The following is a 14,888-nucleotide window of genomic DNA, read 5'->3' as shown; positions in this document are numbered from 1 at the left end:
GTGAGGTTGCACGGAAGGAGTCAGAAAAACAGGGGTTTAGGTTCTTGGGTTTGAAAATGTAGGCAGCAAGCTGTGAGGACTGGGCAGCCTGAGACTGAGGTCCTGGCATGAGGGAATACAATACAGCAGTATGCCAGGTTGACAAAGCACGCTTCAGCTACTGAAATTTAAACAAATTCATTGAGAAATTTACAGCACTGAGTTCACATTGGAGTCATTAATATATCTTTGAAACCAAATTTTCTTCCAAAAATCTACACATTTAGATAATTTGGGAAAATGTCCATGAATGTGCCCTCATTTTAAAATAAGCATGAATTCAAAAAAATTAATATATCATGCAGATGTCACCAGATTCACTCAAACACTACAAAGAGCAACATAGTATATCATACAGCACCTGTTGTCTTACTGGGCAAGGAGTAGCATTTTCACAAGATATTCTGGTGGTGTGGGAATTCCTTTTTAGACACCCAACGTGTCCCAAGTTTTCATTTCACCAGTCAAAATATTCACTTATTTCATAGCTCCAAGCATTCAAACTACTTCGCTGCTTTGAACCACATTTGTTGTAGAAAATGGTCCAGCAGCAGTAGTATGTACACTGTGACAAGAGACTGTCTACAGAGAAATAAAACCAAGTATTGACAAATCAAAGATAGGCCTCTCCTTACCACTCCCCTCAAAAAAGTTAAGGACAGAAATGTTTCTGTAACTATAGTATTTGCTACTTTTGATTCAGAAGTTAGCAGTCACAACCACTGGTATGCTTTTTTCTTGTCATCTACTTCGTTTTTTCTCATTTCACTTTCAAAAACATTGCCACAAAAAAATTCAAATGTATTATTTTGAAAGAACCATGAAATACTCCTCAAATACTAATGAAGTAGAAAAGAAGTCATTCTGCAACAGGTGCTATGCCCCCTTTCACCTTCCTCCACTGCACCTACCACAAGGTCTTACCTTCTGGTGGATTCTTATTCTGGTTGTTCCAGACAACTAACAATTTTGATAGACTAGGCACTTTAGACACCTCTGTGATGACTCGGAAAAGGCTCTCCACTCGGTCATAGGTCAGAACCACAGCTGTGAAACCTTGGGACTGAGGTGGGATCAGTGGAAGGAAGAGTGGGTTGCTCACACTGCTCCATTTCTGTGAAGGAAAAAAAGAAAACAGAAAAACAATTTGATTAAAGTGACTTTTCACAGTAGGGAGTAATTTATATAGCCAGGACCAAACCATCAGATTGGAATTTGCTCAGACCAGGTAAGTTGACTCTCCAATTCTGACAACAGTGGACTTCAGAAATTTCTCAAAACCTTTATTCCAATCTCTTTCTTAATTCAATTTTCATTTTTGCCTAGCTGTAACATTGAAAAGAAGTAAGGGTTTCGGTAAAAAACAAAGTGGAAGAGGCAGACAGATTTGTGGAAACGGAAAACCAAGGTAAATTCTAAATCCAGCTGGCATGACTCTATTCTCATTTACTAATCACTATTTCAAGACACCTATATTTACAGTCAGGACTCATTAAAGAGAAACTTAATCAGAACTACAATTTCAGAAGTGAAAAAGCATTAACGACAAAACCAAAGCAACAAAACCATAAACCTGGTACAAAATGTGCACCCAAGTAAAAAGGGCAAAAGCAGGCATGAAGTGGAATAATGTACTAGCTTCTACAAAGCTGAGTTTGTTCCATGGTGGAAAACCCCAATCTATTACATTAAATAAATAAATAAATAAAACAAGGCATGAGATGCAAAGATGAATTTCAGAGAGTTATCTGCTTCTTGTGAATTTTAACTAGGGCTTCCCTTTTAAGGCTTTAAAGGTCTTACTTCAATACACTCTCAGCATAAGGAAGCCAGCCCAGCTGGCAAAAGACAAGACAGACAGCTAAATTCTCACTGAATGTGCCAACCTTCTTTGGAGCTGACAACGTGGGGGACGAAGCACGAAGGGACCGTTTGACAAGAATAAGGGCACCAGCATTTTAGTTTTGACTTTTGCAGTCCAACTGACATTCCAAGCAGGAGTCTGACTGAGAAGCAAAGGGGAAAACCAGACCCTTTGGGAAAGCAGAAACTTAGTGATGCTGTTTTGCAGGGAAGTTTTGAATCCTAGCCTGTAAAAACTATGAACACTCAGAAGAAGTTCGTAACTGCCAGCAGTTTACAGAAATACTGTGAAAATCTCCAGCTAAACTCATACCATAAGCTTGATTGTATCAGGAAGAAAGAAAGTTTTACAGATTCAAAGCTATCAGCTCATATTTGCAAGAAGTAAACTTTGCAATTTTCTGTTTTGCTATTTAGTCTGTGGTTACTTTATACACCCAAAAATCACCTTCCCATGTTTAATGGTTAGACACCTCTAACTAGAATAACTTCAAGGATGAGGAGAATAGAGAGCTTATTTACTCAAAGACATAATAACATTTTGACTATTTTGGCAAAGGAGAAAAAAATATGATGTGAATATGATTTCCTTCTATGAACAAATCAAAACTGAAGTAGGGATAAATATGTGAGGTGGGAAAGTTAAGCACAGAATTGGCACACTGTTTTGTCCAGGATGGTCTAAGGGTATGTTCCAGGCAAGGATCTGTCACTAGGAGCAGTATGTTCAGATTTCCTGAAATAGTTGGAAAGACAGACTGGCCTTCAGCTACACATAGTTTATCAGGTCTGGTATAAGCTGCATTCAACTTAAACCGTTTGTGAGGTTCCTAATGGAAAACATGAAGCTCTAGTTTTTACCCAACGGGAATAATAGGATAATGTAGAAATAGTAACAGTACAATATGGAACTTGGGTTCATGAAAGGGACATGGCTACCTGTGACAGCAGAGGACTATAGTTAGTAATTCAGAAAAGATACATCCATTACTTCAGCAACTCATATGTACAGAGACAAATCTGCTTTCAGATTATTACATTTTCTAAAATGAAAGCTTTTGTACATACTTTGTTAATTGTGCAAGATGACTGGTGGCAGACAGAGACCACCCTCTCATTTTGCTGCAGCTTCAATTCCTGCAGCAAATCACAATCTAAATGTTACCAGAGTGTAATTCACCTCATTAAAGCTTTACTACAGACTTGTTTCCACACAACCCCCACCCCAAGACTGCTATTATCCAAATGACCCTGGTAATGTCAAGCAGCTTCTTGAAACAACTTTTAGAAACCTCTTTTGATTAATACTTGAAACAGAGGTTTAACATCATAATCAGAATGCCAAGAAAATATTATGTTTCTGCCCTACAAGAAGAAATAACTGGTAGAGCAATCTATGGACAATGTTTTATTTATTACTTATGGGTGAGAATTGCTACCTTGATTAATGGCTCCCATTTGAAGTTTTTCTAGAAACTTTTTCTATCTCCACAGTACTTCCTAACAATTTGCTTGATATAATATCTTTTGAAAAGGATTATTCCTTTTCCATCATCTAAGACTATTTTAGGTACTTACAGAAAAAAATACATATACAAGCACATGCATATGTGTGCAAGCACATGCATATGTACCTAAATGACCTAAAATGGTCATTATTTCTCTTAAAAACTTAAGTTTTAGGTACGTTACTTAAATCCCAAATTTTACTACTTTCAGAAAGGCTTGAAAATTCTCCCCTGCTGGTCATAACTTAGGAAAACTAAGTCAATTTTTGAGGTGATTTTGCTCATGCACCTACTAAAGGATGATGGAGGGAGGGAAAAACCTGTAGACACACACTAATGGACAAGAGAACCATGCCTCTCGTTTGAGAAAAGCATTTCAAAAAGGCAATTAACCATCTCTCAAGTGCCATTAAGAGCCAACCCCCTGCTGCCTGCCTGAAGAGTGTGTCTACAGTCTGAGACCTATTGACCCCACTTTCTGCAGGAAATCGAGCAAATTCAAGCCTCCATAATTTGCTAAAGTCTTCCAGATTTCTGCTTGGGAAAAGCAAACCATACAGGCAATTAATTCAACAGCAACCTAATTAAATGTCCATTATGGTAGCAAAGCATGAAATGGTTAATGACATAGGGATGGGTTCTCTCAGTAACTGTTCAAGCAACCAAGTGGTGCCTGTTCTCATTTTTATTAACATTCTTGATGGAAATTCACAGGAACTTTCACTCTCAGAGAGGAGAGCAAACAGCAACAGTAGATTGATCATCCATCACCTTTCTTTGACAAAGTGCTGACACTCAGCTATGGATAAGACAGCCCTTCAGTATCGCCCTCCCAGCTAATATCATTAGAAGAGCCAGGATAATTAATCCAAGATTAATAGGTCACTTGCTGTGAATCATTTTTATGGGCAAAAAGGATCAAGTTCAAATGCCAGTTTCCTATGAGTAATTTCATGTCACTTAAGTCTCACAGTCTCGGTTGCCTGACAGCTCTTTGCAGTTCATATGAAAATCCAAAGCAGTGGGACCTGAGTGACAGTGAGAATTTAGGAATAGCCTGAAGTTAGGGAGAGAGGAGAAGAAAGGAATGGTTATGTCTACATGTAAGGATTCAGACTGCTGCATCTGTCCTGTGCATGCTTTCTACAAGTGTGCATGTATAATAATGCCTTAGCAACAAGGCACCTTCCTTTATTATAGATAGATCAAATACTGTCCTCCCCTTTGGTCATTAAAAACAACCTGATTCTACTTCAGGAAAAGTTAATACATTAAGGAGAAGGTATCAAGGGGGCTAAATTCTCATTATGTGGGAGGCTCAGACTGGACTCGATGTGGAGTCTTCAGGTTTAACTTGGCAGAGAAGTTTTTAACAGACCACTCTTAGCAAGATACAGAAGGGAGATAGGTGGGGGTTTCAGGACATCGGTGAGCACAACCAGACTGAGAAATGGACAATCCTAACACAAAAATGCTACAGAGCCTCAAAGATACTGGGAAAATATCAGACACAACTTAGATTCAGTCCCATCCCAAAACTTCTGATTTGGGTGTTCACCACTGAAAGACCTGCAGAAAGATATAGCAGACTCATTCCACAAACTGCATCACAGAATGGTCTATAGGAAAACAAGGTAAGATGTTCCATTTTAAAGAAGAATCAAGAACTTCCCAGATATCACTTAGTGGAAAAACTCAGCAACAGCACTTAAGAAGAATAAAATGTCACTGCTCCCATGAATGAGACAGTGGGCTTTCCTCCCTGTGTATTTTATTTTCAACACCTGGATGGCTTGTTATAAACCAAATATTAGCAAAACCACACAGTCTGAACAACAGCTCACTGTCTTTTAAAAGCACAGAGGTAAGGATAGCAGTGTGTTGAACTTAGTAGTTAAGCAGTTCTTCTATACATCTAAGCAAAACAGAGATATATTCCCTGACACCGCAGTTAAGGCTTTTTCAGGGTTGTTCTTAATATCAATCTAACCTCAATGTGGTTTCAATTATGAATTACCAGACCAAAAAAAGCCTTGATTTATTCTATTTTTCCCCAATTATTTATGGTAAGTTCCTATTGAATACTTTGAGAAAGTATTTCATCATGCTTCCCATCCTCAAGTGGTCATAGGGCAAAACCAAAGGAATTAACCCTCTCTACTTGTCCAGAGCCAACCTCAATGCTTACACTCAGCAGAATCACAAACCAAGTTGCAGGGGCCAACATTTCATGTTTTGATGAAGATCATAAACCCTCCTCCAAAAAAAAATTAGCCACAAGACACACGGGAGTTTCTACATACTGTAGAATAATCCACTGTGTAAAAAAAGAATCCTAATCTCTGGGCAGGTAAGTTAAAGAACCAACTGTTAGATCATGTTCCCCACTCACATAAAAATATCAATATTTACAGCCAAATACATGTGGTATACTCAATTTATCCATAATATCAACATCTAAAAACCATAAATAAAGTGAAATTTATTTAATATAAAAAGAATACCTATCTTCTAACATGATAAATACAGCAAAATTTTATCCAGTTGATTAAAACCATCACACAAAGCAGCTGGAAATGCAGCAGAAACAGAAATCTAATATTGTTCAATGGAAAAAATACCATGCACTGCCCAGAAAGGTGCTAGCTTGTTCTCATTTACAGATAAATAAAAAAGTGTATGTTAATATTTACTTAATGCTTTGAAAATGACAAATGGTACTAGGATGGAAGTACAGTTGTAACAGTGGCATTATCTGGAAACTGAGGGCTAGAAAATACTAGTCAAAGAGGTTGGGAATAGTCTAATTTTTTTACAAGTGTCAAGTGCCTGGTAATTGGCAGAACCCACAAACTATTCTGTAAATGAACATCCTATTTAGGTTTTGCTAAATGAGTGGCACTTTTGGCACTAAGTTAATTTTGCTATTTTAGTTTAAATCAATGACAGTGCTGTTTTCTGCCTCACTGGAAGAAATGAAATCTGGTATGTTTATTGTTCAGCATACCGATATTCTCAAGTGACTATTAAACTCTGTTCTGTAACATCCAAGGTTATAGCTCAAAAGCAGCCCTTGACAAAAAAAAAAAACAACCCTCTAATATTTCATAGATATATATTATAATCAGGTGTGAAAGAATTTCAATAAAAGCAGCTGAAGAAATCTGGAAAAACCCTGTCATACTCATTTTTCAGAAACCCATATACATTAGCAAGGTGTGAGGCAGAGAGGAGAATTTAAATTATCTACAAAGAAGCACAAGTGAGGAAGTAATTTACCTCTACTAGAACATAACAAAGTACTTAATTGAAGATAACAGATCACATCTCAAACGTAAGTCATTATTGCTAATCCAGCCCAAACTGGTAACCATCAAAATGCACACCATAGAACTGGTCATTTTCTGGCCTACTTGAACATAACTGACTGCCTCTGCCTAGTGGATAATGGCTAGCCCAAAAAATACAAAAGACATTAAACTCTCATGCTTGTAGCAAAAGACTGTCTGACATATAAAGGACTCAAATGGCCCAGGAGTGAATTTCAGGTCCCAAAAGTATCATTTGCTCCTCTTCATTAAAAGGAGGAAATATAGTGCATTTTTATTCAAAATACTATTCCATAACATATTAGCATGTTATATGTTTCTAGTTTTCCATTTCCTCTACAGGACAGTGAATGAGTAGAAAAATAATCCACTTTATAACTTTTTTTTTTTCTTTAGAAAGGCCAACAGTTTTCAGTCAACCCATACAAACACATAAATGTGCTTGGATCACCTCCCCAGTGCAACGTACTAAGTATGGATTTAAACCTATATGCATTAACCTTCTGTGTACCTTATACTCCCTCCTGGAAAAACACCCTCCTGTACTGCTGCTGTATGCACACTTCAGTGAAGATACTCAGGCAACAGTCTCACTAATATTTTGAGCCAATATAAGTCTAACTAATGCCAAGAAAAGCAGCCTTCCAGCTACCCACTCTCCCTCCCTTACACCACACCCCACTCCTTTTTTTTTTTTTTAATTTTGCCTGATAAGTTTTATATGAGGAAAATTATTTTGGCTAATTCATCAGAAGTGAATTAGAAAAATCAAAAAGAAGGTAGCACATTAAAAGAGAAATTATCCAACCATAGAAGAGTGCAGGATTGCTTCTTTGGGCAGCAGTACCTATTGATAGTGGTTTAAAGTGTTCGGGGAAACTACAGACTCAACACAAATAGGCTGGTGCTTATTTGTGTTGAGACTTGAGAAATATATGAGGAACAGGAATAAGGTTTATTTATGTGCAGATCTATCCATGAGCATGCATCACTGATTTTAAGTGAGTATCACTTTCATGCTGACTGTCCAAAAATCAATGCAATTTTGTGGTAAAGGGAATGTAATCATTAGTAAGTTTGCAGATATGTCTTAATTCCTAATCTGAAGTATCAAAATTCAAAAAAAGCAAAGAGAAGCCTATCAGTCCTACTTTGCAAGTGACAACAAACTTGTGGAAGCCTTTTGTGAAAGATGCAGCTTTTTTTCATAGGTGCTGCTGTTACAGCTTACTTAATTGAATACTTAAGGCCTCTAAAAATCTTTTATCCAGCATATTTACAGGCTGCAATCTGCTAAGTATTTGCTAACTCAAAATAAAATCTATTCTACAATACTATCATCAAAATGCTAAATGGCAGAACTATACAAAATCATAGAAAATAGACTGAAGTCAGACGATGAATCTAACTTTGGAAGCAACCTCATGAGGCTGCAATAGCTCAATAAAATGCAGAGTACAATGTGCACTTTGGAGAGTTATGAGCTATCTTAATTGTAGAACTAATGCTTATACTGCTTTATCTAACACCTGAAGTAGCTGTAACAATTGAGCAACAAAACAACTATTAATCAGAACATTTTACCAAACTCTTTTTCTGTTACTTCTCAGGATCCTAGTGACATATTAAACAAAATTAACCCCTATAAGCACACAAAGAAAAAGAAATCTTAAACCAAGGAGACAGGCAGGCAAGCAACCATGGCCAAGGATTCTTTCTAAGTATTCTCTGCATAATAATCTTACACAGTAAGATCTTCTTTCTGTTAGAAAGATGAATTTGTCCTAACAAGTAAGTTTACAAACCCTAGCAAGTCCTAGTAAGTAAGTTTATAAAGTTGGCATTTTCCGTATAAATATTCCATAAGCAAATCCATGCTCTCATTTTCAAAACCTCACTATTCAGAGCACAGGGATCTGAGCCCTGTTAACAATCTTGTATTGATTAAAGGAATCAGTAATTTCAGTAAGCCCCTTGCCTTAAAACAGTGATTCCACCTCCACACCTTCTGCTAATGTGCCTGCAGCTTCTACATATTCTTTCTGCACCTTTGTGTTCCTATCTAAACCACATGACAGGAACAAGAGCATACAGAAGAGCATTGCACTTAGTCCCTACTGACCACAACAGCACAAGGAACAATAAGCAGAGCTAAAGGAACTTGATGCTGAATCAGCTGAGTTCAAAGGCAGAATACACACAGCAAGTTTTGGAGGTTAGTTCTGACCAGTAACATAAGAATTTACAACACTCACTCACACTTTTCACTGTGATATTAATGTCAACTTGCAGGTGCTTCATTTTAACAGTTAGCTATATCCTGGCCCCGAGGCTGACCTGAAATGATTTGCTTTAAAAGCTTCGGTCATGGAGTTTATTTAGAGAAGAATACAGCAATATTCTCGTAAATCAAAAGCACATTCAAGCCATCTTTAGGTACTTTGTCATCTTATCAGAGTTAGAGGATACAGTTGCCATCTTCTGCTACCTCAAAAGTACATACCTACCTTCTTTCCAAGTATAATGTTTTATCCAGGCTTACTAGAAATTGTAACAGTGCTATGAGTAGATATTAGGCAGGAACTTAGATGAGAAACACACTCAGGCTCAAGCGGATCATTGTTCCCCTAACGAGCAGACACCAACTGTGGAATTCTGACTAGTACAGTTATTTAAAAAAATAAGCACAGGAGAGCACCCAGGAGAAGACATTTTTGCATTCCCTTTAAAAAGTGAGTGATTCTTTAGCCATTTTCTTCATTTTACTAGCCATTTAAAGGTGCTTGGTTTTGCTAGCATAATCTAAAGGTGTTAAGATACTCTGATGCCCTTCTTGTGGAGTACATCTTGTGCAGATTAATTTCGTCCTTAAATACTGACAAGGGCCACATTCCCTCTCCAAGCAATGACAACAGGAGATTATTAATGCCTTTGGCTAGGCAATGGAAAATCAACTCCTGAAACTCAGCAATGAGCTTCTAACTCTTTGTCAGCAACTGTTCACACCCATCGGCCTGAAGAGTTTAAAGTAACACATGCTCTACTCCTGGAAGCACTCCTACCCAGCTTTCAGAGAAACTCCCTCTAAACCATCATAGAGCAAGACAGTTACCAAGTTTTGGTTTTCTTAGTAAAACAAAACTATTTTTTGTATTTTGACACCGAGAAAATTAACTGATTATGAGTCAAAAACATCTACAGGCTTTTATACAGTAAAAAATCAGAACCAGCTGCTTAGTGCAAAAGGTTAATTAATACTCCAGTGTATTTTCTTAACAGAGGTGGGTTCAGTCAGTGAAACTTTAAAAAAAACCAAACAAACAAAAAACCAACCAACCAAACAAACAGAAAACAAAAACAAAAACCCAAACAAAAACCAAAACAGAACACCAAACCAAACAAACATACAAAAAAAAAAGGTAAAAAAAAAAAACACAGTAAAACTTTGATCATCAGTTTCTGTGTAAGAGAAATTATTAAGAAATAACATGGAGAAAATTGTAGGCATAGGAATAATTAGCTATTTCAACACAATGATATAAAAGATCCTTGCAGATTGTTTAAGATCTGCAGCATTTCCACTGACTATTTTCTCTGCGGTCATACATTTTTAAGTAGAAACTCCCTAAATTCAACAGAAATAAAGAAATGTGTGTATGTATGCATACAGGAAAAATAAATAAATATATAAACAAGGAAGCAATTTAGTGTGTGCAACAGCAAAAGTTAAAAGTTTGCATTTCAGTGCCAGGACATAAAACAAACTGCTAGTTATTTTGCCAGCTGTCATAAAATATATTAGCTTCATCTGTGCAAGTTACCAGCACAAGACATATACACACAAATTCACATACACAAAATTATTACCAAGTTTCATAGCACATACCTTTTATACAAAAAAAACCCCACCACATCCACAATTTGTTTTATGAGTAAATCAAACGAATTTACTTACCACAGCTGGGGGATCATTCCATTCTTCATAAGAAATGGCAGCATATGGGTAAATTCTGTCATTGATAATCTGAAGAGTAGCGAGAGCAATTGCTTTCATTGATCTAAAATATGCTTCCCAGAACCACCTTGCCTGTAAAGAGAATAAAGTTCACTTTCACATTGCACAGATCCAGTGTTTAACAATCAATTTTGGCTTGCCATGCACAGTCTGTTCCATGAAGTCTACATGTCAGGTGGAAATTAAATTAGGAGGCATGTTTATTGTAGATAGAGTATCTCCACAGAGCCTGAAGGCTTCAACTCAACTCCACCTCCCAGAATAAAATGACTCACAGCCAATAAAAAGAAGCAGCAGCATTATTTTCGAGTGATTAAATAGAATGAGAATACTTGAAGGAATCAGGTATTTTCACACTTTCATCGTAGGTTTTCGTCTTGAAAAATGTCAAAAGCAGTTTGACTGTAGAACAGAAGAAATTGCTGTTATACTCATTTTTTTTCCAAGGCAGAGGAATCCACAGTGCAGCTAAATAGCCAAGTAAAATCATTCTCCCTAAAAAGTGGAACTTAGAAGTCACTTTTTAACACCAATATTAGAGACAGTTGATCAGATAGAGAATTTCAGTACTCATGAACCCTACCAGACTAATACCTTCCCATTCCAAAAAACCAAATTTTATTTACACAAGTAAATATTAAGATATTTACACAAAAGTACATGCACATGCCAATTTTTTACAATTGTTAATCTTGGCTAATTTATAGTACAGGCAGTGTAAAACTGGTGAAATGAAGCATGAGATTGTTATGCACAGGTGCTCTGAATTTCACAGATGAATCATTCTCAAGCTAAGGTCCTGTGCAGCAAGTTTTCATCTTGTCCCAGTTTCTGTGTGGGACAGAAATGCTAAAAGAAAAGCAAGAGTTTCGAAATGAAAATGCTGACTTATCTCTGTTAGAGAAATAAACATAATTTTAAATGCCTAGAACCATCAAATGATCCTGGATGTCCCCATCCAACCCAGAAGGAAACATGCTTTACCAATAAATGTAGTTCAAGAGTTCTGGCCTAAGAAATATGATTTTTTTTAACCTAGTTTTTCTTTGGGAAATGGCAGAACCTGAATTGTCCAGAAAGTAATTTAATTTTCAATATTCTTATGGTTCATTATCAACTATAAGAGTATGTGTTTGCATGTAGGAGGTAGAACAATAAAAAATGCATTTTTTTTATTAATTGGAAACTTTAGAAGCTTTCAGAGTCAGAATACAACTGAAGACAATGTACAAATTCAGGCAAGTGCTATTTTACTCATGTTACAGATTTCTTACATGGCAAAAAAGCTCTACGAACAAGCCATTTTTAATCACATGCTATGAAAATATTAAATAATATTATTTACCTTATTTAATTACTGTATTATTTACTTTTTTTTAATTACTGAAGGAATACCAAGCTTCTGGAAGCACAGACCTTAGGATGAACCAAAAATAACTCTTGTTTAGCTGTTGTTAACAAGCACCAACATGTGTCATTCTGCGGGTCAGTACTTTTTAACAGAAGACAAACAGTGCTTCCTACATGTACACTTTCTTTTGGAATATTCCTAGGCTATCTAACAGTGTACAGGAAGGATTACAAGTAGTATGGAAAATGAAAATTCACAAGCAAAAACTTGCAGATATTCATGCTTATGCTACCCGTTCCTTTCCTTTGAGTGTAAGCTGTGGGATTCAGAACTACAGACTACTTGTCAAAACACCGGCCCTAAAACTCTACTTTGTGGGTAGTTTGTAAAACAGATTCTGCAGAAAAGTTCTGTAAATATTTAAGATGAAAACAATCCACATTACAATTAAATAAACAAACTAGGAAAGAGATTAATGTTCTCTGAAGCACTACTTCTCACTTTGATTGAGAGAACAGCCATAACTCCAACTACTTCAGACTATTTCAAAATTTTATTTAAGAGACTGATGAGTGTGCCCAAAAATGACATTACTCTGGAGCTTGTTATCCAGGGAGAATGCAAAGTAACTTCACTCTAGAATGGAGTCCCTTCCCTCTCCTTATTTCTTTCCCTAGTAGGACTTAAGAACTGGATAACAGGCTGATTACCAAGAACACAGAACAAAATGAACACTACATCCAACTGTAAAAGCAGAAGAATTATATAAACAGCTAAGAATAAATAAAAAGACACTAAATAAAGCAAACACCACATGCTAAGCAAAGGCATAAGTATTCCTTTCTCCACGCTCCACTTCATAGGAAAAATGTATTATCCAGAACTCAGCAGCAATTGATTTAAAAACAAAACCAGAAGCAGAATAAGAATTAAAATGGACTAGAACAGCCAACCATTCAAGTATTATAAATAAATAGGAGTAAGAACACAGACCTCAAATTTTATTTTCATGTTTAGAACGTGATTAGAGCAACAGCTATAAGCAGCACTAAGCAGGAGGAGAAACTATTTTATATAACCTATTGACATACAACTTTATAAGCAAGTAGCTATTAATAGTGTGAAATGCACACAGGACTATGTATTCCACTGTTTCTAAATGACAGCATTCCTATACCGTTCTAAGATTGTCTATTAATACTGTAATATCTATTATTATCTAGCTTCATAATAATCAAAGCTAGTTTTCCTCCTTCAGCAAAACTAGTATGGATCTGATCTAGCTTCTCCTTGCTCAAAGAATGCTTCCAATGTCAGGTAAGATTATACCTTTACACCAGAAGCAAATCTGGAGAAGAGGGCAGAGGGAATTAATATTTATGAAATTAATTTTTTGTAAAGAGCCATAAAATGTTCCCACAGTTGGTTGTAATATTTTTGGAGTTGTGTTTCTTTAAGGCAGAACTCAAAACCTTCTAAGGGGATTTGAAGTCCCCAAACAGATGTTTCAGGGTCTCATTACTTCCTCCCCACCTTGTTTGCTTTTATAAGGCAGAACTGATTAACATGGCTTGCTAGTGTCTGCTGCTCCACATGCTGAGTTACTAAATATTTTGGGCAAGTTTTCTATTGGGAAGATGTATGTTGATTTCATTTAAAATGTATTTTCTGCTCTACTTGGTGAGGTGGAAAAGCTTGTGCTGGAATGTAACAAACAGAGGGGATAAAAATCCCATGAACATATTCGTGATACAGGAGAGTAACAACAACAACAAAGATATCTGTTCCGGACTTCTATGCCAACTTACTTATTATTCTTACATAGTTTTACTGAGCTATCTGTTTGTCTTTTCCATATCTATGAATAAGAAGACTCAAGAGTAACGTTATTACACTGGGTAGTGTTTTTAAGGTATGGCAATTGTAATATACTAATTAGAGCTACCTGAGTGCATTCCAGGATCTTGAAATAAAAAATCCATAAGCCTAGATCTTGTCTTTCACATAGACATATACAAAGACTACAACTATGATCAAGTAAGGCTAGCACTCCTTTCAAGTTGAACTGAAATTAGCTTCTAGTACTCTAGAAGCCTGCTTGATGAGGTTTCCAAATTTTCTAAGGAAACACAGTATGTGGACCACAGACTTGTAGAGAATGCTAACTTTGTATACACCTACATATTGCCTAGGTCACAGGTAATCTAAGTGGTAAATAGAGATCAAACATGTACTTTGTACAACTGCCAAAACAACACAAATCAATGTACATTGATTACCAGGAACTGAAAACAGCTATTTAAGAAACGTAACTTCTCTTCCCCTTCGAAATTTCTGGATAAATAGAAAATTTAGGATAGATTCAAAATGCAAGACAGAAAAGCATTATATTCTGTAACAGTTTTATCAATGTTTCAAAGAGTCAAATGTAGCATACTGTATGACTTGTTTGAGCATGAGAAGTACATTGTATTATTGGGTTGCCCAACAGGTTTGAAGTGACTGGAAACTGTCATTACACAATACATTCCCCATGAAATTAATTCACCTGAATTCAATTTCTGCAGTAAATTTAGCAAAGCCATGAGAACCTCATCATGGAAGCCATAGACTTAAGGAATGGGAGGCCAAACTCTCTCCTCTCACCAGTGAGTTCTGCAGACCAAGGTCACAAACACTGGCATATTAGTAAGTAGTTCTAAGTTGTTGCCTTTCCTTTCTTCCTCCCTGCCCCACTTTCAACTGCTGCATCCTCCTTAGATCAGCCATGAAAACTTTATGTA

At 36.5% G+C, this 14,888-nt stretch overlaps 1 protein-coding gene across 1 annotated transcript in view; it reads right to left on the bottom strand.

Annotated features, from left to right (window-relative positions):
* The window catches only part of EXT2 (exostosin glycosyltransferase 2), a 71,549-nt gene that overhangs the window by 26,530 nt on the left and 30,131 nt on the right, over positions 1-14,888 (bottom strand). Inside the window, exons 7-8 of the mRNA XM_008919742.3 lie at positions 10,695-10,826; positions 964-1,153 (exon numbers count right to left, since the gene is read on the bottom strand). Coding sequence (XP_008917990.2) covers positions 964-1,153; positions 10,695-10,826 — 322 coding nt within the window. The remainder of the gene's footprint in view (positions 1-963; positions 1,154-10,694; positions 10,827-14,888) is intronic.

The sequence above is a fragment of the Manacus vitellinus genome, unplaced genomic scaffold (assembly GCF_001715985.3).
Source record: "Manacus vitellinus isolate BGI_N305 unplaced genomic scaffold, ASM171598v3 scaffold_6_pilon, whole genome shotgun sequence".
Classification (NCBI taxonomy): domain Eukaryota; kingdom Metazoa; phylum Chordata; class Aves; order Passeriformes; family Pipridae; genus Manacus; species Manacus vitellinus.
The sequence above is the reverse complement of the archived record's forward strand: the minus strand, read 5'-3'. Positions and strand labels throughout refer to the sequence as shown.